General features: G+C 42.3%; 1 protein-coding gene across 4 annotated transcripts in view; it reads left to right on the top strand.

Annotated features, from left to right (window-relative positions):
- Positions 1 to 3,515: 3,515 nt before the first annotated feature.
- The window catches only part of NF2 (neurofibromin 2), an 81,198-nt gene continuing 59,065 nt past the window's right edge, over positions 3,516 to 25,648 (top strand). For 3 of the 4 annotated variants that reach the window (XM_036822830.1, XM_036822831.1, XM_036822832.1), the window contains exon 1: positions 3,517 to 4,109. In XM_036822830.1, coding sequence (XP_036678725.1) covers positions 3,996 to 4,109 — 114 coding nt within the window. In that variant the 5' untranslated portion in view covers positions 3,517 to 3,995. Of the gene's footprint in view, positions 4,110 to 25,648 lie in introns of all 4 variants that reach the window. The other variant, XM_036822833.1, reaches the window with a different exon arrangement.

Raw genomic sequence — 25,648 nt, 5'->3', positions numbered from 1 at the left:
ATGTCATATCATTTATTATTATGCCCATTTTTACAGATGAGGTAACTGAGGCTCAGAGAAGCTAAGTTATGCCCAAGGTCACAGAAAAGTAGAAATTCCTACTCAGATCTGCCTGCTTCCAACACTGCAGGTGACAGTCTGGGCAAATTCAAGAATCTTCAGGGGCTTCCCTGGTGGCTCAGTGGTTGAGAATCTGCCTGCCAATGCAGGGCACACGGGTTCGAGCCCTGGTCTGGGAAGATCCCACATGCCGTGGAGCAAATAGGCCCGTGAGCCACAACTACTGAGCCTGCGCATCTGGAGCCTGTGCTCCGCAACGGGAAAGGCCGCGATAGTGAGAGGCCCGCGCACCGCGATGAAGAGTGGCCCCCACTTGCCGCAACTGGAGAAAGCCCTCGCATAGAAATGAAGACCCAACACAGCCAAAAATAATAAATAAATAAATAAATAAATAAAAATTAAAAAAAAAACATTATTTATAAAAAAAAAAAGAAAAAAAAAAAAAAGAATCTTCAGTCCTGGGCCTGAAGGGAAGAGGGTGAGCACCAGTGATTTCCTAAGGCCTTGTAGCTTCTTTTTTTTTAAAAAAGTATTTATTTATGGCTGCGTTGAGTCTTAGTTGCGGCACGCAGGCTCCAGAGTGCATGAGCTCTCTAGTTGCAGCACCTGGGCTTAGTTGCCCTGCGGCATTTGGGATCTTAGTTCCCCGACCAGGGATTGAACCCATAGTTCCCTGCTTTGGAAGGTGGATTCTTAACCACTGGACCACCAGAGAAGTCCCAGTCCTTGTAGGTTCTTACTCACTGTTATTCAGGTAGGAGCTGTTATCTGCAACTACTTTCATCCAGGCTCAGTGCTTCAGGATAGCGCCTTGGAGAATCCTAGCTATGGCCTCAGGCGAATTCCCTGGCAGTCCAGTGATTAGGACTCCATGCCTTCACTGCCGAGGCCTGGGTTCAATCCCTGGTCGGGAACTGAGATCCAGCAAGCTGCTGGTGTGGCCTTAAAAAAATAAATAAATTAATTAAAAAGGCTATGGCCTCAGAAGTCTTAGGTACCAGGTCGCACATCCTTCATCTTCCCATAGATGGGAGAGGGGCACCCTCTGGTTGTGACAAACAAAAAACAAAATAATCTCCAGACATTGCCAAATGCCCCCCTGGAGGGAAAGGATGTCACTTGGAGAAACTCTGATCTTCTGGAAGAATGAAGGAACAAAATATGTCAGGTGAGATCTGGATTTAAACAGTCCTATATGCAAATTGCAACTCTACCAATTATGATTTTGGGTAAATTACTTCATTTCAGCCTTATCCAGTTTCCCCATGTATAAACAAGGGATATATACCTACCAAATAGGGTTTTGAAAAAGATCAGAAGAAGCATGCCAGGCACTTTGCAGAGTACCTTATATGGTAAGCACTTAATATATGGCAGCTATTAACATTGTTCCCATAGTTGAGACTGTATTTCCTCATGTCCTTCACTTATTCATGCAACAAATGTTCAGTAACTGGTGTCTGTGTGCCAGGTCTTTCTTAGTAAGCCCTACCTGAATTTTTCTTTCTCAAAACCTTATCTGGTATGTACTATTACCATCTCTATTTATTCTGTGTGAACAGCACTTTTAATGCCAGCATAATATTCCATCATGTCTATTTTGATTCCTGGCCCTGGCCTCCTTTCTGAGGTCCAGACCCATACATCTACCTGGATGTCCCCCAGGAATGTTAACAGCATGTTTGGCCAATTAGCCCAGTGCCTGGCACCTAGCAAGCCCTCCATAAAAATGAGCTATTACTGGCCATCAGTGTCATTTTTAGCCCCTGCTGATCCACCTCCTCTTGCTACTCCTCAGTGGGTTCTCAGGGTCACTTATTTTCTATCAGCAGTCTTGGCCCTGGGTTAAAGCCCTGATTTGTTGTCCCTGTGGGGAGCCCATAGGAGAATCCAGCCTGGTTTTCCCACCTGCAGGGAAGAACTGAAGCAATGAAAATAAAGACACTCCCACGCTAATCAGAGTGCCCTAAACAACCAGTTTGGTGGGGAGAATTTGCTAGCAGTAGGCAAGACATAAAGTTCCCCCACGGCAGCCTGGCAGCCTTGCTGAGTGTGCCAGCAAATGATTCCTGGGGCCTGGCTGGTGCTTCACGGGCACCGCCGGGGCCCATGGAAAAGAGCTAATTTATGCTGTTAGTATAGTTACAGCAACAGTGTCTGCTGAGTGTTCCAAAACTGTAGTTCATGGTCTTGGGGCCAGAACAGGGAGGAGCAATTTAGAAGCCACCACCAGGGAAGCAGAGCAGAGTAGAGGTAATACCAACAGCCTCCGGGTGAGATAGGCCTGGGTTTGAGTTCCAGCTTTGCCCCTCACTAGTTGGGTGATAGCCAGCAAGTAGCTCTGTCATGCTGAGCTTCTATTTCTCCACCTGTAGGGTTGGGGTGATGCTAATGATAGTTATTTGTGGAATGCTTCTTGATCAACCATTCAGGTATTCAACCATTAAGAGTTATTCAAAAATAGGATTTTTTTTTTTTAATACACAAAGTTATACTTCCCCACCTCACACACACACACACACACACACACACACACATATCCATATAACCCTTGATGACATTAAAAAAATAAATAATACACGTATATGATCCGAAATAAATTGGAAATCACACAGTATAAAATGAAAAATGCTTTTTTTTTTGGTCTGGGCAGTGGCTTGAGGGATCTTAATTCCCCAACCAGGTATTGAACCCGGGCCCTCCAACGTAAAAGTGCAGAGTCCTAACCACTGGACCGCCAGGGAATTCCCCCAAAATACTTTCATTAAAAAAAAAAAAAAAACTACAAAAAGAGCAATTTCATAGGATTCAACCTAATATGACCAGCCACCGTTCTAAAGCTTTATAGTCCTCAACAACCCCATGAAGTAGGAACAACTATTACCCTCTCCCTCGGTAATAATTAGAATTTCTCCTAAAGAGAAGCAGAAGGACTTGGGAGGAAAGTGCCGGCTACCTAAACGGCCTCCACAAGTGATTTGAAAGTTTGAGAAACAGAGGTCAGTACATGTAATTAATTAAGTGCTAAACAGGATTATCCGCCTGGTGTCCGAAACACGATCCTCTGGGGCGCCACACGCGGCGCAGACTTGGTCCGAAGGGCAGTCCCTCGCGGTACCAGGGGTGACCCGTCTCTCTCGCCCCTGCACGAGCCTCTACGTGTTTTCCCGGGAAAGGCGAGCCGGGCTCCGCCGCCTCAACCAGTCTTGCTAGAGTAGGCTTACCCCTGCGAACAAAAGCATTCGGAGAGACTGCCGCCTCAGCCACTCAACGCCGAGCCCAGGCCGGCGCCTCCAATTAGATCTGAACTTCCAATTGGTGAAGTGTTGTTGAAGACGGTGGGACAGAGCGGGAAAGTTCCTCCTCCCTCGGAGGTCTCAGCCAACCGCGGCGTCGGGGCGGCAGCCGCCGAGTTAGGTTGCGCCGCGTGTAGTGATCTAGGGGGCTCGAGGGCGGGGCGGGGAGCAGGCCGGGGGCTGCGGGGAGGGGACGCTTCCCGCGGGCGCGCGGAGTGAAGACGGTGACAGCCACGCGCGCACGTGCGTGCCCGGCTGCAGCGCGGCCCCGACACCTCCCTTGGCCGCTGAGAAGCGCGCGGGGTCTGGGCCGCCGGCGTCTAGGGGCCCCGTCCCCGGGCGTCACCAGCGTCCCCGGCCCGAGTCCCGGAGAGCCGGACCGTGCCCACCCCGTCGGTCCCCGATCGCGATCCCTCCCTGTGGCCGTCAGGGTCCGCCCCCCAACTCCCATTTCGGTTCCCGGGGCAGGGTCCTCGCGGTCCATGCTGGCCGCTGGGGGCCCGCGCCGCTCAGTCAGCTCCCGGGCCGGCCGGCCGGCCACCATGGTGGCCCTGAGGCCTGTGAGGCTCCTCCAGGGAGGCTAAAAGGTCCAGAGCGCAGGCCTCGGGGCGCGAGGGTCCCGAACCTGAGCCCCGCGCCATGGCCGGGGCCATCGCTTCCCGAATGAGCTTCAGCTCGCTCAAGAGGAAGCAGCCCAAGACGTTCACAGTGCGGATCGTCACCATGGACGCGGAGATGGAGTTCAATTGCGAGGTAACTGGCTGCAACGGGCTGCGGCGAAGGGGAGCGCGGCGGGATCGGGCCGGGTGCTGGTCCGGCACCGACGCGGGCGCCCTTGCCGCGGTGACAGTGGAGGTGGAAGCTTCGGGATTCTGTTTATATCATCTCTGGGCAAAGATAGAGTCAACCAGAACTGGAAGGGGCCATCTAGGCCCAAATCCTCATGTTAAAGATAATCGCTGCTTTTTTTCAATGGGGCTTTCGGGTTTGGAAGCACTTCCTGCAGGTTTTCATTCATTGTTACTGCAAGAGTCTGAAAGCATTCGTGGTAGCGAATTCTAGTTTTCAGTGTCACGCTTAAGCTCCAGTTCTATAGAGTTTAAACTTTATTAGATAATATTATGTACCCCAGATATTATAAGTTGCATCTCGTTTTATTGGAAAGTCTATAGTACTTGTTTCCCTTTTTCACAGTTTAAATTTTCTGGGGAAAAACAAAAAAACTTTGAGGAAAGAGACGGTGTCTTAAACTTTCCATACAGTTTCTATCATGATGGTAACAGTTATCATTTATTGAATACTTCCTAAATGCCAGATATTCATACACTTAATTCTCAAAACAACTCAATGAGGTAGGTACCCCAAACCATATATCTAGTAAATGGCGAAGGGGGGTTTTGATTCAAGATCTTAGCCAATACAGTACTGCCTCTCAAGTAGTTTAAGTCCTTGCTACTCAAAGTGTGGCCTGTGGACCAGCAGCATTGGCAGCAGTAACCTAAGTCAGGGGTTGGCAAACTTTTTCTGTAAAGGCCCACATAGTAAATATTTTCAGCTTTGCAGACTTTAGGGTCTCGGTTGCAACTACTCAACTCAGCTCTACCATGGTAGCACAAAAGCAGCCTTAGACAGGATCAACTTCCAGCATGACAGGGTGAGGAACTCCACTGACCTGGTTCCCTGTAAACTGGTAAAACATTAAAAAAAAAACAGTTTAAACCCTCTGGAAATTGCCCTAAGGGCAAACATCAAGTGAAGAAACAGCTACTCAAGAAAATCTATGAAAATTCGGTAAGAAAGGTAAGAGTTTGTGGTATTTGTTTTTGTTTTGGCAGAGAGGCATAAGGGATCTTAGTTCCCTGACCGGGGATCGAACCCACGCCCCCTGCAGTGGAAGCGTGGAGTCTTAACCACTGGACTGCCAGGGAAGTCCCGAGAGTTTGTGGTATTTGAACCAAGACCACTACTACTGTCCCTGCTCCCAGCTCTCGACAACGGCTGCAGGCTGCAACCCAGTACACTGGGCTCACTCTCCCCCTAGCTCCCAGTCAGACAGCTTTCTTCCCAGGAGGAGCATGACTTTAGGGCTTCTCCTGCCCAAGGCTGAGGCTAAATCCTGGGTGAGTGAAGCTGAAAGATGGGGCTTCCTTCCTTCACCCAGCTTCTACTTATGGAATGGGAGCTGTACTCTGGGCATGGCCCACTGAGAGTACTGGGGTCCCAGTTGCTCTATCCCCACCCTCAGTTTGTGAGATGGTGGTACCAGCCAGGAGAGGCAAACTGAGAAGACCTCAGGCTAGTGTGTCTCCCCCTCCCCCCTTCTGTCATCTGCTCAGAGATTTTGTCTGGAGGGAGAAGCAGGCTCCTAATCTCCTCCCAAAAAGTAGTGGCTTCATTTGCAGTAGAGTGTGGAGAAATTTATGCCTAAGGGTGCTTTCAAGAACTGTGGAGGTTTTAGTGAAAGGCAATTGGGAGGAGATCTGTGGATTTAATAAAGATACAGCCTAGACTGTAAGCCAGCTAGTTTGCAGGAGAGAATAAGACAGCTGGGAAGAGCTTTCCTGGGGTCAGAACAAATATCAAACCCTAATCTCAAAAGAGCCACCTTTTGATTGGATTACTTTGTAGAACAAGTTATGCCCCAGGGCATTGTTGAAAATAATAGAACAATATACCACAATTAGTGGAGTTTAACAGTTGGGTGTGACCAGGGAAAGAGAGGGAGAGTCCTACTAAGACCACTGTCATCTTGGGTGACTTTGGGCAAATCCAAAGATATGTCTTCCTGAGGAGCAACATCATAGGCCATAACACTGTGAGAAGGGAAATAGATTTCACTAAAACAGTCCAGCCAGTCACTAAACAAATAAGCAAGCAAATAACAGTAACCAGCCGGGTTGGGTGGGGGGGAAGCACTCCCTAGAGTTGCTGTAAATATGTTCACAGAACTGAAAGAAAGCATGATTAAGAAGTAAAGGAAGGTATAATGACATTTTTGCATCAACTAGATAGTATCAGTAAAGAGATATGAATTATAAAAAGAACCGAATTAAAATCCTGGAACTGGGGCTTCCCTGGTGGCGCAGTGGTTAAGAATCCACCTGCCAATGCAGGGGACATGGGTTTGAGCCCTGGTCTGGGAAGATCCCACATGCCGTGGAGCAACTAAGCCTGTGCGCCACAACTCCTGAAGCCCGGGTGCCTAGAGCCCGTGCTCTGCAACAAGAGAAGCCACCGCAATGAGAAGCCTGCACACCATAACAAAGAGTAGCCCCCTCTCACTGCAACTAGAGAAAGCCCGTGCACAGCAACAAAGACCCAACGCAGCCAAAATAATAAAATAAATTAAATAAATTAATTTTAAAAAATTCTGGAATTAGAAAATACAATGACTGAAATAAAAAATTCACTAGAGGGGCTCAAGGTAGATTCCAACAGGCAGAAGAAATAATTAGTATTACTTGAAGATAGATTGATAGAGATTATGTAAGGTGAAGAGTAGAGAGAAAAAGAATGAAGAAAAATGTACAGAGCCTCAGAGAAATGTGAGGATCATTCAGTGCACCAACATGTGTAACGGGACTACCAGAGGAGAGGAGAGAGAAAAAATATTCCAAAAAAATTGGCTGAAACTTCCTAAATTAATTGAAAAACAATAACCTGTATATTCAGGAAGCTCAATGAACTCCAAGGAGGATAAACACAAAGAGATTCACAGACACATCATAGTAAAAATGCTGAAAATCAGACAGGGAGAAAATCTGGAAAGCAACAAGAGAAAAATGACTTGACACTTATGAGGGAACCCCAATAAGATTAACAGCTAACTTCTCAGCAGAAGCTGTGGAGGCCAGAGGCAGTGGGATAATATTCAAAGTGCTCAAAGAAAAAACTTATCAACTAGGAAACCTATATCCAACATAGCTGGATATAAATGAAAAGGACATTTCAAAAACAAAGTTAAATAAAGACTTTTCCAGATAAACAAAAACAGACTTTGCTGTTTAAAGACCCACCTTACAAGAAATATTAAAGGAAGCTTTTCAGGCCTAAAGCAAGTGACCCCAGATAGTAATTCAAATCCACGTGAAAAAAATCAAAGAGCACCAGTAAATGTAATTATATAATTATAAAAGTCAGTATAAATGTATATTTTCCTCCTTCTTTTAACTGATTTAAAATGCAATTATATAAAATAATTTGTATATAATATACAATATTTGTATATACTGTATTGTTGGGCCTATAACATGGAAACGTAATATATGTTTAATAGCTGTGCCAATAACAGTACAAAGGAGGTGGGTGAAAACCAAGCTGTAATAGGCTAAGGAAATGACTACAGATGGTAAAGTAATAACTACAACAATGTATTGCTGGGTTTGTAACTTTAATAGATATAGTATACAATAATTATAATACTATAAAAAAGGGGGAAGGGAACAGAACTATGTAGAATAACATTTCTATATAATCGCTGCAGTTAAGCTAGTATAAATCTGAAGCTGATTCTTTTTTTTAATATATATATATATATATATATATATATATATATATATTTAAAATTTGTTTAATTATTTATTTTTTGGCTGCGTTTGATTTTCATTGCTGCGCGCAGGCTTTCTCTACTTGCAGCGAGCGGGGGCTACTCTTCATTGAGGTGCGCGGGCTTCTCATTGCGGTGGTTTCTCTTGTTGTGGAGCATGGGATCTAGGCATGCAGGCTTCAGTAGTTGCGGCACGTGGGCTCAGTAGTTGTGGCTCGTGGGCTCTAGAGCGCAGGCTCAGTAGTTGTGGTGCATGGGCTTAGTTGCTCTGCAGCATGTGGGATCTTCTGGGACCAGGGCTTGAACCCGTGTCCCCTGCATTGGCAAGCGCATTCTTAACCACTGCGCCACCAGGGAAGTCCAATATATATATTTTTTGATGTGAACCATTTTTAAAGTTTTTATGGAGTTTGTTACAGTGTTGCTTCTGTTTTTGGCCCCAAGGCACGTGGGATCTTAGCTCCCCAGCCAGGGGTTGAACCTGCATTGGAAGGTGAAGTCTTAACCACTGGACCACCAGGGAAGTCCCTCTGAAGCTGATTCTGATAAGTTGGGATTATGTGGTTAAACCCTAGAGTAACCACTTAAAAAAAATCTTTAAAAATACAGTGGAAAAATAAATAAATAAATAAATAGTGGAAAAATCATTAAAGAAATTTAAATGCTTCATTAGAAACTATTCACTTAATGCAAATCAAGTAATAAAGGAGGAATAGAGAAGTAAAAAAGACAAGAAAAACATAGAAAACAAAAAATAAAATGGCTGTTGTATCCCAAATAATTAGATAACTTAAATGAAATGGACAAATTCCTAAAATGAAACCAGCTACCAAAAGTGACTCAAGAAGAAAGAGATAATCTGAATAGACCTATAACAACTGAAAGAGTAAATTAGCAATAAAAATACTACTCACGGTGAAAAACCCATGTTCTACCCACTAGTGGCCCAGGTGGCTTCACCACTGAATTCTACCAAACATTTCAAGATCAATAAATACCAATTCTTCACAAACGTTTCCAAAAAACTAGAAGAGGAGGGACCACGTCCCACCTCATTTTATGAGGCCATCATTATCCTGATACCGAAACAAGACAAAGATAACACAAGAAAACTAGAGGTCAATATCTCTTATGAGTATGGAAGCCACAATCCTTAACAAAAATATTAGGAACCCAGCAACATATTAAAAAAACTATACTCCATAACCAAGTGAGATTTATCCCAGGAATGCAAGGTTGGTTTAACATCCAAAAATCAATTAATGTAATATATAATATCAATAGAACAAAAAGCAGAAATTACAAGATTATCTCAATAGATGCAGAAAAAGCACTTGACAAAGTCCAACAGCATTTCATGATAAAAGCACCCAACAAAATAGGAATAGAAGAGAACAGCCCAATATCACACTTAATGGTGAAAGACTGGATCTTACTCTTTAAGATCAGGAATAAGACAAGGATGTCCACTCTCACCACTTCTATTCAACATTGTACTGCTGGTGCTAGCCAGGACAATTAGGCAAGACATGAAATAAAAGGCATCTATATTGGAAAGGAAGAAGTAAACCTATGTCTATTTATACATAATATTATCTTGTATACAGATATTTAAAATTTTTATTTATTTATTTATTTAACGTCTTTATTGGAGTATAATTGCTTTACAATGGTGTGTTAGTTTCTGCTGTATAACAAAGTGAATCAGCTATACATATACATACATCCCCATATCTCCTCCCTCTTGCGTCTCCCTCCCACCCTCCCTATCCCACCCCTTTAGGTGGACACAAAGCACCGAACTGATATCCCTGTGCTATGCGGCTGCTTCTCACTAGCTATCTATTTTACATTTGGCAGTGTATATATGTCCATGCCACTCTCTCACTTCGTCCCAGCTTACCCTTCCCCCTCCCCGTGTCCTCAAGTCCATTCTCTACGTCTGCGTCTTTATTCCTGTCCTGCCCCTAGGTTCTTCAGAACCTTTTCTTTTTAGACTCCATATATATGTGTTAGCATATGGTATTTGTTTTTCTCTTTCTGACTTACTTCACTCTGTTTGACAGTCTCTAGGTCCATCCACCTCGCTGCAAATAACTCAGTTTCATTTCTTTTTATGGCTGAGTAATATTCCATTGTATATATGTGCCACATCTTCTTTATCCATTCATCTGTCGATGGACACTTCGGTTGCTTCCATGTCCTGACTATTGTAAATAGAGCTGCAGTGAACATTATGGTACATGACTCTTTGAATTATGGTTTTCTCAGGGTATATGCTCAGTAGTGGGTTTGCTGGGTCGTATGGTAGTTCTATTTTTAGTTTTTTAAGGAACCTCCATACTGTTCTCCATAGTGGCTGTATCAATTTACATTCCCACCAACAGTGCAAGAGGGTTCCCTTTTCTCCACACCCTCTCCAGCATTTATTGTTTGTAGATTTTTTTGATGATGGCCATTCTAACTGGTGTGTGGTGATACCTCATTGTAGTTTTGATTTGCATTTCTCTAATGATTAGTGATGTTGAGCATCCTTTCATGTGTTTGTTGGCAATCTGTATATCTTCTTTGGAGAAATGTCAGTTTAGGTCCTCTGCCCATTTTTGGATTGGGTTGTTTGTTTTTTTGATATTGAGCTGCATGAGCTGCTTGTATATTTTGGAGATTAATCCTTTGTCAGTTGCTTCGTTTGCAAATATTTTCTACCATTCTGAGGGTTGTCTTTTCATCCTGTTTATGTTTTCCTTTGCTTGGCAAAAGCTTTTAAGTTTCATTAGGTCCCATTTGTTTATTTTTGTTTTTATTTCCATTTCTCTAGGAGGTGGGTCAAAAAGGATCTTGCTGTGATTTATTTCATGGATTGTTCTGCCTATGTTTTCCTCTAAGAGTTTTATAGTGTCTGGCCTTACATTTAGGTCATTAATCCATTTTGAGTTTATTTTTGTGTATGGTGTTAGGGAGTGTTCTAATTTCATTCTTTTACATGTAGCTGTCCAGTTTTCCCAGCACCACTTATTGAAGAGGCTGTCTTTTCTCCATTGTATATTCTTGCCTCCTTTATCAAAGATAAGGTGACCATATGTGCGTGGGTTTATCTCTGGGCTTTCTATCCTGTTCCATTGATCTATATTTCTGTTTTTGTGCCAGGACCATACTGTCTTGATTACTGTAGCTTTGTAGTATAGTCTGAAGTCAGGGTGTCTGATTCCTCCAGCTCCGTTTTTCTTTCTCAAGATTGCTTTGGCTATTTGGGGTCTTTTGTGTTTCCATACAAATTGTGAAATTTTTTGTTCTAGTTCTGTGAAAAATGCCTTTGGTAGTTTGATAGGGATTGCATTGAATCTGTAGATTGCTTTCGGTAGTATAGTCATTTTCACAATGTTGATTCTTCCAATCCAAGAACATGGTATATCTCTCCATCTGTTTGTATCATCTTTAATTTCTTTCATCAGTGTCTTATTGTTTTCTACATACAGGTCTTTTGTCTCCTTAGGTAGGTTTATTCCTAGATATTTTATTCTTTTTGTTGCAATGGTAAATGGTAGTGTTTCCTTAATTTCTCTTTCAGATTTTTCATCATTAGTATATAGGAATGCAAGAGATTTCTGTGCATTAATTTTGTATCCTACTACTCTACCAAATTCATTGATTAGCTCTAGTAGTTTTCTGGTAGTATCTTTAGGATTCTCTATGTATAGTATCATGTCATCTGCAAACAGTGACTGACTGTTTTACTTCTTCTTTTCTGATTTGGATTCCTTTTATTTCTTTTTCTTCTCTGATTGCTGTGGCTAAAACTTTCAAAACTATGTTGAACAATAGTGGTGAGAGTGGGCAACCTTGTCTTGTTCTTGATCTTAGAGGAAATGGTTTCAGTTTTTCACCATTGGGAACGATGTTGGCCGTGGGTTTGTCACATATGGCCTTCATTATGTTGAGGTAAGCTCCCTCTATGCCTACTTTCTGGAGGGTTTTTATCATAAATGGATGTTGAATTTTGTTGAAAGCTTTTTCTGCATCTTTGAGATGATCATATGGTTTTTCTCCTTCAGTTTGTTAATATGGTTTATCACATTGATTGATTTGCTTATGTTGAAGAATCCTAGCATTCCTGGGATAAACCCCACTTGATCATGGTGTATGATCCTTTTAATGTGCTGTTGGATTCTGTTTGCTAGTATTTTGTTGAGGATTTTTGCATCTATGTTCATCAGTGATATTGGTCTGTAGTTTTCTTTTTTTGTGGCATCTTTGTCTGGTTTTGGTATCAGGGTGATGGTGGCCTCGTAGAATGAGTTTGGGAGTGTTCCTCCCTCTGCAATATTTTGGAAGAGTTTGAGAAGGATGGGTGTTAGCTCTTCTCTAAATGTTTGATAGAATTAGTCTATGAAGCCATCTGGTCCTGGGCTTTTATTTGTTGCAAGATTTTTATTCACAGTTTCAATTTCAGTGCTTCTGATTGGTCTGTTTATATTTTCTATTTCTTCCTCATTCAGTCTCGGAAGGTTGTGCTTTTCTAAGAATTTGTCCATTTCTTCCAGGTTGTCCATTTTATTGGCATATAGTTGCTGTAGTAATCTCTCATGATCCTTTGTATTTCTGCAGTGTCAGTTGTTACTTCTTTTTCATTTCTAATTCTATTGATTTGAGTCTTCTCGCTTTTTTTCTTGTTGAGTCTGGCTAATGGTTTATCAACTTTGTTTATATTCTCAAAGAACCAGCTTTTAGTTCTATTGATCTTTGCTATTGTTTCCTTCATTTCTTTTTCATTTGTTTCTGATCTGATCTTTATGATTTCTTTCCTTCTGCTAACTTTGGGGGTTTTTTGTTCTTCTTTCTCTAATTGCTTTAGGTGTAAGGTTAGGTTGTTTATTTGAGATGTTTCTTGTTTCTTGAGGTAGGTAGATGTTACTTGTTTCTTGTATTGCTTTAAACTTCCCTCTTAGAACTGCTTTTGCTGCATCCCATAGGTTTTGGGTCTTCGTGTTTGTTTGTTTTAAAATTTGTTTGTTTAGTTATTTATTTTGTCTGTGTTGGGTCTTTGTTGCTGTGCGCTGGCTTTCTCTAGTTGTGGTGAGCTGGGGCTACTCTTCTTTTCTGTGCATGGGCTTCTCACTGCAATGACGTCTCTTGTTGCAGAGAATGGGCTCTAGGCACACGGGCTTCAGTAGTTGTGGCTCGCAGGCTCTAGAGCCCAGGCTCAGTAATTGTGGCACACAGGCTTAGTTGCTCCACGGCATGTGGCATCTTCCCGGACCAAGGCTCGAACCTGTGTCCCCTGCATTGGCAGGTGGATTTTTAACCACTGTGCCACCAGGGAAGTCCAGGTCGTTGTGTTTTGATTGTCATTTGTTTCTAAGTATTTTTTGATTTCCTCTTTTATTTCTTCAGTGATCTGTTGGTTATTTAGTAGTGTATTGTTTAGCTTCCATGTGTTTGTATTTTTTTACAGATTTTTTTCCTGTAATTGATATCTAGTCTCATAGCGTTGTGGTTGGAAAAGATAGTTGATATGATTTTAATTTTCTTAAATTTACCAAGGCTTGATTTGTGATTCAAGATGTGATCCATCTTGGAGAATGTTACATGAGCACTTGAGAAGAAAGTGTAATCTGCTGTTTTTGGATGGAATGTCCTATAAATATCAATTAAATCTATCTGGTCTATTGTGTCATTTAAAGCTTGTGTTTCCTTATTACTTTTCTGTCTGGATGATCTGTCCATTGGTGTAAGTGAGGTGTTAAAGTCCCCCACTATTATTGTGTTACTGTCGATTTCCTCTTTTATAGCTGTTAGTAGTTGCCTTATGTATTGAGGTGCTCCTATGTTGGGTGCCTATATATTTGTAATTGTTATATCTTCTACTTGGATTGATCCCTTGATCATTATGTAGTGTCCTTCCTTGTCTCTTGTAACATTCTTTATTTTAAAGTCTATTTTATCTGATATGAGTATTGCTACTCCAGCTTTCTATTGATTTCCATTTGCATGGAATATCTTTTTCCATCCCCTCCCTTTCAGTCTGTATGTGTCCCTAGGTCTGAAGTGGGTCTCTTGTAGACAGTATATATATGGGTCTTGTTTTTGTATCCATTCAGCGAGCCTGTGTCTTTTGGTTGGAGCATTTAATCCAGTCATGTTTAAAGTAATTATCGATATGTATGTTCCTAGTACCATTTTCTTAATTGTTATGGGTTTGTTTTTGTAGGTCCTTTTCTTCTCTTGTGTTTCCCACTTAGAGAAGTTCCTTTAGCATTTGTTGTAGAGCTGGTTTGGTGGTGCTGAATTCTCTTAGCTTTTGCTTGTCTGTAAAGCTTTTGATTTCTCCATTGAATCTGAATGAGATCCTTGCTAGGTAGAGTAATCTTGGTTGTAGGTTTTTCCCTTTCATCACTTTAAGTATGTCCTGCCCCTCCCTTCTGGCTTGCAGAGTTTCTGGTGAAAGATCAGCTGTTAATCTTATGGGGATTCCCTTGTATGTTAATTGTTGCCTTTCCCTTGCTGCTTTTAATATTTTTTCTTTGTATTTAATTTTTGATAGTTTGATTAATATGTGTCTTGGTGTGTTTCTCCTTGGATTTATCCTGTATGGGGCTCTCTGCCCTTCCTGGACTTGACTTACTATTTTCTTACCCATATTAGGCAAGTTTTCAACTGTAATCTCTTAAAATATTTTCTCAGTCCCATTTTTTTTCCTCTTCTTCTTCTGGGACCCCTATAATTCGAATGTTGGTGAGTTTAATGTTGTCCCAGATGTCTCTGAGACTGTCCTCAATTCTTTTCATTCTTTTTTATTTATTCTGCTCTGTGGTAGTTATTTCCACTATTTTATCTTCCAGGTCACTTATCTCTTCTTCTACCTGAGTTATTCTACTATTGATTCCTTCTAGAGAATTTTTAATTTCATTTATTGTGTTGTTCATCATTGTTTGTTTGCTCTTTAGTTCTTCTTGGTCCTTGTTAAACATTTCTTGTATTTTCTCCATTCTATTTCCAAGGTTTTGGATCATCTTTACCATCATTACTCTGAATTCTGTTTCAGGTAGACTGCCTACTTCCTCTTCATTTGTTTGGTCAGGTGGGTTTTTACCTTGCTGCTTCATCTGCTGTGTATTTCTCTGTCTTCTCATTTTGCTTAACTTACTGTGTTTGAGATTTCCATTTTGCAGGCTGCAGGTTTGTAGTTCCCATTGTTTTTGGTGTCTGCTCCCAGTGGGTAACATTGGTTCAGTGGGTTGTGTAGGCTTCCTGGTGGAGGGTATTGGTGCCTGTGTTCTGGTGGGTAAGGCTGGATCTTGTCTTTCTGGTGGACAGGACCATGTCCGGTGGTGTGTTTTGGGGTGTCTGTGAACTTATTATGATTTTAGGCAGCCTCTCTTCTAATGGGTGGGGTTGTGTTCCTGTCTTGCTAGTTGTTTGGCATAGGATGTCCAGCACTGTAGCTTGCTGGTCGTTGAGTGGAGCTGGGTCTTAGCGTTAAGATGGAGATCTCTGGGAGAGCTTTTGCTGGTTGATATTACATGGGGCCGGGAGGTCTCTGGTGGACCAATGTCCTGAACTCGGCTCTCCCACCTCAGAGGCTCAGGCCTGACACCCGGCCAGAGCATCAAGACCCTGTCAGCCACATGGCTCAGAAGAAAAGGGAGAAAAAGAAAGAAGGAAAGAAAAATAAATAAATAAATAAAATAAAATAAAGTTATTAAAATAGAAAAAAATTATTAAAAATTACAAATTAAAAAGTACTAAAAAAAGAAAGAGAGAAAGAAAGAAGAGAGCAACCAAACCAAAAAACAAATTCTGCAATGATAACAAGTGCTAAAAACTATACTTAAAAAAAACACAAAAAAAACAAAAAAAAACAGAATCCTAGGACAAATGGCAAAAGCAAAGCTATACAGAGAAAATCACACAAAGAAGCATACACATACACACTCAGAAAAATAGAAAAATGTAAAAAATATATATGTATAAAAAAGGAAGAGAGCAACCAAATCAATAAACAAATTTACCAATGATAATAAGCTCTAAATACTAAAGTAAGATAAACGTAAAACAGAAACAAATTAGATGCAGAAAGCAAACCCCAAGTCTACAGTTGCTCCCAAAGTCCACTGTCTCAATTTTGTGGTGATTTGTTGTCTATTCAGGTATTCCAGAGATGCAGGGTACATTGAGTTGATTGTGGAGATTTAATCCACTGCTCCTGAGGCTGCTGGGAGAGACTTCCCTTTCTCTTCTTTGTTCGCCCAGCTCCTGGGGTTCAGCTTTGGACTTGGCCCCGCCTCTGCGTGTAGGTCGCGTGAGGCATCTCTTCCCCACCCATACAGGATGGGGTTAAAGGAGCGCTGATTAGGGGGCTCTGACTCACTCAGGCCAGGGGGAAGGAGGGGCACGGAATGGAGGCCGAGCCTGCAGCAGCAGCGACAGAGGCCGATTGCAACAGCCTGAGGCATGCTGTGTGTTCCCCCGGGGAAGTTGTCCCTGGATCATGGGACCCTGGCAGTGGCGGGCTGCACAGGCTCCCGGGAGGGGAGGTGTGGATAGTGACCTGTGCTTGCACACAAGCTTCTTGGTGGCTGTAGCAGCAGCCTTAGTGTTTCATGCCCGTCTCTGATGTCTGCACTGATAGCTGCGGCTCACGCCTGTCTCTGGAGCTCGTTTAGACAGTGCTCTGAATCCCCTCTCCTCATGCACCCCGAAACAATGTTCTCTTGCCTCTTAGGCAGTTCCAGACTTTTTCCTGGACTCCCTCCTGGCTAGCTGTGGCACACTAGCCCCCTTCAGGCTGTGTTTACGCAGCCAACCCCAGTCCTCTCCCTGGGATCTGACCTCCGAAGCCCGAGCCTCAGCTCCCAGCCCCTGCCTGCCCCAGCCGGGGAGCAGACAAGCCTCTCAGGCTGGTGAGTGCTGGTCGGCACCGATCCTCTGTGCGGGAATCTCTCCACTTTGCCCTCTGCACCCCTGTTGCTGTGTTCTCCTCTGTGGCTCTGAAGCTTCCCCCCCCCCACCGACCCCCTGTCTCCATCAGTGAAGGGGCTTCCTAGTGTGTGGAAACATTTCCTCCTTTACAGCTCCCTCCCCGAGGTGCAGGTGCCGTCCCTGTTCTTTTGTCTCTGTTTTTCCTGTTTTCTTTTGCCCTACCCAGGTACATGGGGAGTTTCTTGCCTTTTGGGAAGTCTGAGGTCTTCTGCCAGCGTTCAGTAGGTGTTCTGTAGGAGTTGTTCCACATGTAGATGTAGTTCTGATGTATTTGTGGGGAGGAAGGTGATCTCCATGTCTTACTCCTCCACCATCTTGAAGGCGCCCCGTTGTGTACAGATTTTAAAGAATCTAGGGACTTCCCTGGCAATCCAGTGGTTAAGACTTTGTGCTGCCAATGCAGAGGGCACAGGTTCAATCCCTGGTCAGGGAACTCAGTTCCTGAATGCCACATGGCACAGCCTAAAAAATAAATTTAAAAAAAAAAGAATCCAGTAAACTATTAGAACTAATAAATGAGTTTAGCAGGGTTGCAGGATACAAGATCAATATACAAAAATTAATTGTAAGGACTTACCTGCTGGTGCAGTGGTTAAGAATCTACCTGCCGATGCAGGGGACACAGGTTCGAGCCGTGGTCCAGGAAGATCCCACATGCTGTGGAGCAGCTAAGCCCGTGCTCCACAACTACTGAGCCTGTGCTCTAGAGCCCGCGAGACACAACTCCTGAGCCCACGAGACACAACTCCTGAAGCCTGCGTGCCCTAGAGCCCCTGCTCCGCAACAAGAGGAGCCACCGCAATGAGAAGCCCGCACACCGCAACAAAGAGTAGCCCCCGCTCGTCGCAACTAGAGAAAGCCTGCACACAGCAATGAAGACCCAACGCAGCCAAAAATAAATAAATTAATTAATTAAATTAATTGTAATTCTATATATCTGCAATGAACAATCTGAAAAATTAAGAAATTCTATTTATAATAGCATCAAAAAGTATAAAATATTTAGGAATAAATTTAACAAAAGAAGTGCAAAATTTATACTCTGGAAAATTGTAAAACATTGTTGAAAGAAATTAAAGATGATCTAAATAAATGGAAAAACATTCCTTGTTCATGGATCAGAAGACTTAACATTGTTAAGAGGCAATAGTCCCCAAATTAATCTACACATTCAATACAATCCGTATCAGAATCCCAGTTTACTCCTGTGTAGAAATTGACAAGCTGATTCTAAAATTCATATGGAATTGCCAGGGACCAGAATAGCTGAAACAGTCTTGAAAAAGAAGAACAAAATAGGAAGATTCGCCCTTCCTCACTTCAAAAAAATACTACAAAACAACCATAATCATGATTGTGTGGTACTGGCATAAAGATAGACATATAGATCAATGGAATAGAATTGAGAGTCCAGACATAAACCTATACATCTTTGATTAACTGATTTTTGACAAGGGTGCCAGTACCATTCATTGGGGGAATGAATAGTCTTTTCAACAAATGGTGCTAAGACAGTTGAATAGCTGCATGCAAAAGAATTAAGTTGAACCTGTACTTTACACCATATACAAAAATTAACTCAAAATGGATTAAAGAGCTAAATGTAAGAACTAAAACTATAACACTCTCAGAAGAAAACATAGGGATAAATCTTCATGACTTAGGATTTGGCATAGGATTCTTAAGTATGACAACACAAAAAGCATGAGCAACAAAAGAATAAAATACATAAACTGGACTTCATCAAGACTGTGTTTTGAAGGACATCAAGAAAGTGAAAAGAAAAAAATATTGGCAAATCATGTATCTGATAAGGCTGTTATGTCTAATATATACGCAGAACTCATAGCTCAGTAATAAACAGGCAAATAACCCAATTAAGGAATGAACAAAGGATCTGAATAGACATTTCTCTAAGGAAGATGTAGAAATGGCCAATAAGTACATGAAAAGATGCTCAACATCATCAATCAGTCATCAGGGAAATACAAATCAAAAACAACAGAGGGCATTTCCCTGGTGGTCCAGTGGCTAAGACTCTGTGCTCCCAATGCAGGGGGGCTGGGTTCGATCCCTGGTCAGGGAACTAGATCCTACATGCATGCCGCAACTAAGAGTTCTCAAGCTGCAACAAAAGAGCCTGCATGCAGCAACGAAAATCCCGCGTGCTGCAATTAAGACTCGGCGCAGCCTAAATAAATTTTAAAAACAAAACAAGCAAACAAACAAAACAACGAAATACCATTTTACCATAATGAGAGCCAACCAGTTGTATGACTAGAATCAAAAAGACATATAGGAACTTCCCTGGTGGCGCAGTGGTTAAGAATCCGCCTGCCAATGCAGGTGACACGGGTTCGAACCCTGGTCCGGGAAGATCCCACATGCCATGGAGCAACTAAGCCCATGCGCCACACCTACTGAGCCTGCGCTCTAGAGCCCGCGAGGCACAACTACTGAGCCCATGTGCTACAACTACTGAAGCCCACGCACCTAGAGCCCATGCTCCGCAACAAGAGAAGCCCACGCACCTAGAGCCCATGCTCCGCAACAAGAGAAGCCACCGCAACGAGAAGCCCGCGCACCGCAATGAAGAGTAGCCCCCGCTCACCACAACTAGAGAAAGCCCGTGCACAGCAACGAAGCCCAATGCAGCCAAAAATAAATAAATAAAATAAATTTTAAAAAAAAGACATATAATAACAAGTGTTGGTGAGAATATGAAGAAATTGGAATCCTCATATACCGCTGGTGGTGATGTAAAATGGTGCAGCGACTTTGGAAGAGTCTGGCAGTTCCTTAAACAGTTGAACATAGAGTTACCATATGGTCCAGCAATTTTACTTGTAGCTAGCTACTCAAAAGTGAAAACATGTCTATAGAGAAGCTGGTACATGAATGTTTATAGCAGCATTATTTGTAAAAGCCAAAAGGTGGAAACAACCCAGATGTCCATCAGATGATGAATGGATAAACAAAATGTGGTCTGTCTGTACAATGAGATATTATTTAGCAATAAAAAGGAAGGAGGTAACAATACATGCTACAACATGGATGAACCTTGAAAACATTATAAGTGGAAGAAGCCAGTCACAAAAGATCATATATTATATGATTCCATTCATATACAAGTCTATTATAGGGATATCTATAATGAAAGTAGATTTGTGATTGCTTAGGGCTGGGAAATTAGGTGCGGGGATAGGGGCACTATAGCTAAAGAGTACGAGGTTTCTTTTTAAGGTGATGAAAATGTTCTAAACTTGACTCTAATGGCTGCACAGCTCGGTGACTATGCTAAAAACCATTTACCTGTACACTTTAAATAGGTGAATTTTAAGGTATGTGAATTATATCTCAGTAGAGCTGTTTTTTAAAAAGCAGCCTTTGATAAAATTAAAAAATAATAGACATGACTTTGTTCCAATAAAACTTTCTTTATGGACATTGAAATTTGAATTTCATGTAATTTTCACAAGTGAGGAAATGTTATTAAAATTTTTGGGGGGGGAATTCCCTGGCAGTCCAGTGGTTAGGACTCCATGCTTTCACTGCCGAGGGCCCGGGTTCGATCCCTGGTCAGGGAACTACAATCCCACAAGCCGCACAGCATGCCAAAAAATAAAATAAAATAAAAAATTTTAAAAAATTAAAAAAAGTTTTTTTCAATCATTTAAAAATGTAAAACTCATTCTTAGTTCTCAAACTGCAGTGGGTTGGACTTGTCTTGTGGACCAGTTTACTGACCCCTGATCGAAGTTACTATTTGATACATGTTGTGAGAGACTGACCCACAGGGAAAGGAATTTTTTGTGACATTTGTTCGGCCATAATTTTGCAATGAAAAACTCTTAGTTTTTCTTCTTTAAACAGACCCCATGCCCAAAGAGGATAGACACTATTATCAGCAATGTCGGGATTCCTCAACCTTGGCACTATTGACATTTTGGCTGGAGGGTTCTTTGTGGTGGGGACTGCCCTGTGCACCGTAGGATGTGTAGCAGCATCTCTGGCCTCCACCCATTAGATTACAGGAGCACCTCCTACCTTGCCCCAGTTGTGACTACTAAAAAATGTCTTCAGACACCGTCAACTATCCCTGAAGGCAAAACACCCTCCTTTTCCCTCCACCCTATCCTCCACCACATTGAGAACCAGTGGAAGGAATAATAGTAGTGATATTCAGAGAGACAGACTGTTACAGCATACAGCCTGTCAAGCTTTAATGTACACATAAATGACCTGAGGATCTTGGTAAAATGCAGATTCTGATTCTGTAGTTCTGCGGTTGACTGAGAATTCTGCATTTCTAACAAATTCTCGAGTGATGCCAATGCTACTGGTCCAGGGACCACACTAAAGTAGCAAAGCAGTAGTAGTAGTAAAAAGTAGTAGCAGAGGGCCTCCCTGGTGGCGCAGTGGTTAAGAATCCGCCTGCCAGTGCAGGGGTCACGGGTTCGAGCCCTGGTCCGGGAAGATCCCACATGCCGTGGAGCAACTAAGCCCATGAGCCACAAGTACTGAGCCTGCGCTCTAGAGGCCACAAGCCACAGCTACTGAGCCCACGTGCCACAACTACTGAAGCCCGCATGCCTAGAGCCTGTGCCCCACAGCCAGAGAAGCCACTGCGATGAGAAGCCCGCGCACCGCAACAAAGAGTAGCCCCCGCTCAATGCAACTAGAGAAAGCCCGCGCGCAGAAACAAAGACCCAACGCAGCCAAAAATAAAATAAATAAATTTATAAAAATAAAAAAAGTAGTAGTAGAAAGTGCACAGGCTTTGAAATAAGACAGACCTGGGCTTGAATTCCAGCTAAACTACTGAAAGCTTGGATAAGATACTCAAGCTCTCTGAACCTCAGTATGCACATCAGTAAAATGGAACTACTATTACTGATCCTGCAAGGTTGTTCTAAGGACTCATGGAATGCTTAGTGCTGGGCAGAAAGGAAGGGACTATAGTCAGCCTAAAGCAGGAGGCTTGGGTCACCATGGGCACTGACTGCCCTGTTGTGATTTGTCCAGCCATTGTATCTCATCAAACCTCAAATTTCCAGTGAAAATACCTCTTTGTAAACCATGTTCAAATATTCTGTCGAAAGTAACGGTAGTTTGATTTATGATGATGGAGAGAACTCTGAGAAGCCACTGGTCTTGCTCTCCTGCTCTATTTTTATGTTGTACATTAACTGAGCAAGATGCTAATGCAAAGATGCATTTTGAAAAAAAAGAGAGATGGTACTTGAGGAATTCTTGGTTTTATTGAGGTCAAATGTAGGTGGCTTTCTAAGAAGGACTCAATTTCAGAACCAGTGGTAGTTAACATATGAATCATGTTAATGATACTAATCATTTCAGACTTTTTTGCTGCAGAGATAGGGGGAAAAATCTCTTTCTTGCACCACTTACTGCATTGCACAATTGGCTTGATGCTTTGGAGGATTTTTCCACTTGAAAGATTTGATAGTTGTCATTTTGAGAAAGTGGGTGCTGAACGTAATTTGCCAGGAGGCTAAACGGTTCTGTTATTTCTTTTCTAGGCAGCAATTTTACTCTAATAATTCAATCTATCAGTAAGAAGAGCCAAATATGAAAAATTTCTCGGAATTGAGTTGTGAGAGATCCTAATACCATCTTATATCAAAACCAAAGCCTCCTTCTCCTGTTTGTTGGCATCCCAAACATTTTCACATACCCAAGCAGAATTACGATTGGATTAAATACCAACATTACAGATCATTCCAGCATACAAGTGGACATACAGTGGTCCATGACGGGCAGAACTTTCAAAAGGAGAAGACAGAAAGAACAACTCTGGTGATTTCAGTAAGATGTTAAATCCTAGACACCCCAAGATCGAGGCAAATGATTCCCTTCCAGGATGTAAACTCCAGGAGGGAGTTCAGACTGGTGTTTGAACCCTGGCTTCTCCGTGGAGCTCTTCTGTGACCTTGGGCAAATCTCTTTTTTCTCCCAGGCCTCAGTTCTTCCACTGTAAAACAGGGAGAAGAACTTGATTTCAAAGGCTCTCAGCTTCGCATCCTATTTTAGGTGATCTGGGCGGAAGAAGCTCGGTGTGCAACTTTCTGTTTTGTAGTTCCTTCTTAGGTAGGAAGTCATTTCAGGGTTTGAGCATGAAGGTATGAGAAAATCTGCTAGAGGACAGAACAAATATTGCTTAGGGAAAAGAGCCAGCATCCTGATAGAAGGGGTAAGTTGGCTTAGGTGGAAGGAAGACCCGCCACTGCCCCCGTCTCCCTGATTGATCTTAGGCTTACCTCTCTAAACCTAAATACTATTATTCTAAATGAGAATAATAGTATTTTCTTATAGGATTGTTTTAAGGCATGAACGAGGTAGACCTTTACAGGTACTTAGCCCAGGGCCCGACCATAGTAAGCACTTGGTAAACATTAGCTTCGTATCATGAGTTGGGAGTGTGAGAATAAAGAGGAAAGGTCTCATGCTAGAGGCACTGTAAATTTTCTCCTTTAATCATCTCCTTCATTTTCTTTGAATCTTCTTCAGGTTATCCATGGCTTTGTAATTGTAGACCCTCTAGACTCCACAATTAGTCTAAATATAATGAGCTTTACCTTATGTCATATACTTAAGGATCTTTTTTGTAATGTGCTCTATAACTGGTCTCTATTTAGCTTGATGTCCACTGTGATAGCAGGATTCTTTTCTGATTTCACCATGCTTAATTATTCTCCATTCCTTTGTCCTCCATGTGTCATTTTGAAATTTTTCTCTTTTGTTTTTGATGACTTCTCCAATTATTCATGCTAGTTTTGCATTCTTCTCCAAGAACATTTTTGGTGCTTGTTTATTCTTAATTTCAGAAGTTAAAAAAGCATTTGCGGTCTTAAAAACCCAGAATTGAGTTTTCTCAGAGCCGGTAATCATTTTAGCCAGCTGATGACAAGGCTTCTCTGGTTTGTGACAGGATGATGTGTTCCATCCTCCTGTCTGTGCTTTGTCTGATTTAGATTCTAAGTCCACATGTTTTAGTACTTTTTAAAAACAATTTTTAAATTTTTGGCTGCGTTGGGTCTTCGTTGCTGTGAGTGGCTTTCTCTAGTTGTGGCGCGCAGGGGCTGCTCTTCATTGTGGCGCGCGGGCTTCTCATTGCGGTGGCTTCTCTTGTTGCGGAACGCAGGCTCTAGGTGCACGGGCTTCAGTTGTTGTGGCTCGCAGGTTCTAGAGCGCAGGCTCAGTAGTTGTGGCTCATGGGCTTCGTTGCTCCGTGGCATGTAGGATCTTCCAGGCCCAGGGCTCGAACCCATGTCCCCTGCATTGGCAGGTGGATTCTTAGCCACTGCGCCACCAGGGAAGCCCGCTTTAGTACATTTTTGACAAGCAAAAATTTATTACCAACTTAGTGCTGGCCTCGGGAAAAGATCTTTAATCAAATCTTCAGTCACCTGTGCTGAGTTGAGGCACTTGTCCTAGTTCAGGAATCACTCCGACACCACTAGGTGGGGTCAGAGCACATCATTTCTAAAGGAATTGGCCTTTTTCCTCTCCTTTTTTTGAAGTACTTTTAAATATAAATTACAATTTTCACAGAGTCCAGGTCAGGAGGAGTTAATCCGCTGGGTAACACTTAGTCATAGGTGGTGTTTCAGAGTCTGTTCATTTTACTTCATGTTTAGGCATTTGAAATTGAGCTTTGTGCTGCCAGCACTGAATTTACTATTGTTTCCTATTCATAGCTCTCCGCAGAGTTCTTATTCTCAGTACTTGAAACATTTGTAATCATTGGTAATTGCTGAATATCAACAGCATGCTTGGTGCTAAAAAACTTGTATTTTTCATTAGCATGACAATCACCATTTTTGTTGCATTAGAGAGTTCATTATTGTAAGTCAACTCCTGATTATTAGTAGTAAGGAACATGATCGCAGTGGCAGTACCTGAGTAAAGGAAAGTAGAAAGCACACAGAAATTAAGTGTTAAGGGTCATTGACACCCCCCAAAATGATTTTAAGATATAGAATGGGATGTTAAAGGATTAAAAGAAAATGATATAGCAGTGAAAAAAGTACTCCACGGTTTATACAAAACCATCTCAAGCTCATAGACTCAGAGGGTATTAATCCTGAAAGCCCACTTGATGAGTGTGGAAGCTGAGACCCAGAGAGGTTAAGCGACTTTCCCAACACAGCGGGTTTGGGTGTTTTATAGCTATTTGACAAGGCCATGATTGCCCTCATGTTGTGAGTTAAATTCCAAAGATAGAGATTGTCTTCTTTACTTTGGAGGGATTGCATTGCTTTTATAGCATATAACTATTGTTTCTTTTTGCTTTGTCATCTGTCAGCCGACTTTCAAAGCTTCAAGCCTCTCATCTTTTTTCACAGCATTATAAAATTTGGGCCTTGCACGGGGGCACAATTGATTGACAGGTGAAGAAACTGAGGCGCAGTTGAGCTGCGTGGCTCACCCAAGGTTGTGCGTGGTGGAGGGGGGAGTTTAGGACGCAGATCCCCTCTCTGGGCTCATGGCCGCTGCCAGAACCTGTCTCCACTAAAGCAGGCAACGTGCCAGGAGCTGCAAACATAAGGACTTTTCTCCCCCCCAAAAAATCTATAATTCATTTTGTCTTGAAAGACTTCTCAGAGTTTAAAACCTCCGTTTTGTGGCTTGCTGAGGCGCTGTGATCTGTTTCTTACTGGTCTCTTGTTCTGTGGAAATTTTTCTTGGTTGGCTCTTTGAGATTTAGATTTCCTTGCCAAGGTATTTTTAGAGAGTGGAGATCAGT

Source organism: Balaenoptera musculus, chromosome 14, assembly GCF_009873245.2.
Source record: "Balaenoptera musculus isolate JJ_BM4_2016_0621 chromosome 14, mBalMus1.pri.v3, whole genome shotgun sequence".
NCBI classification, from domain to species: Eukaryota; Metazoa; Chordata; class Mammalia; order Artiodactyla; family Balaenopteridae; genus Balaenoptera; species Balaenoptera musculus.
Note: the sequence above shows the minus strand (reverse complement) of the source record. Positions and strands in the feature narration are given on the sequence as shown.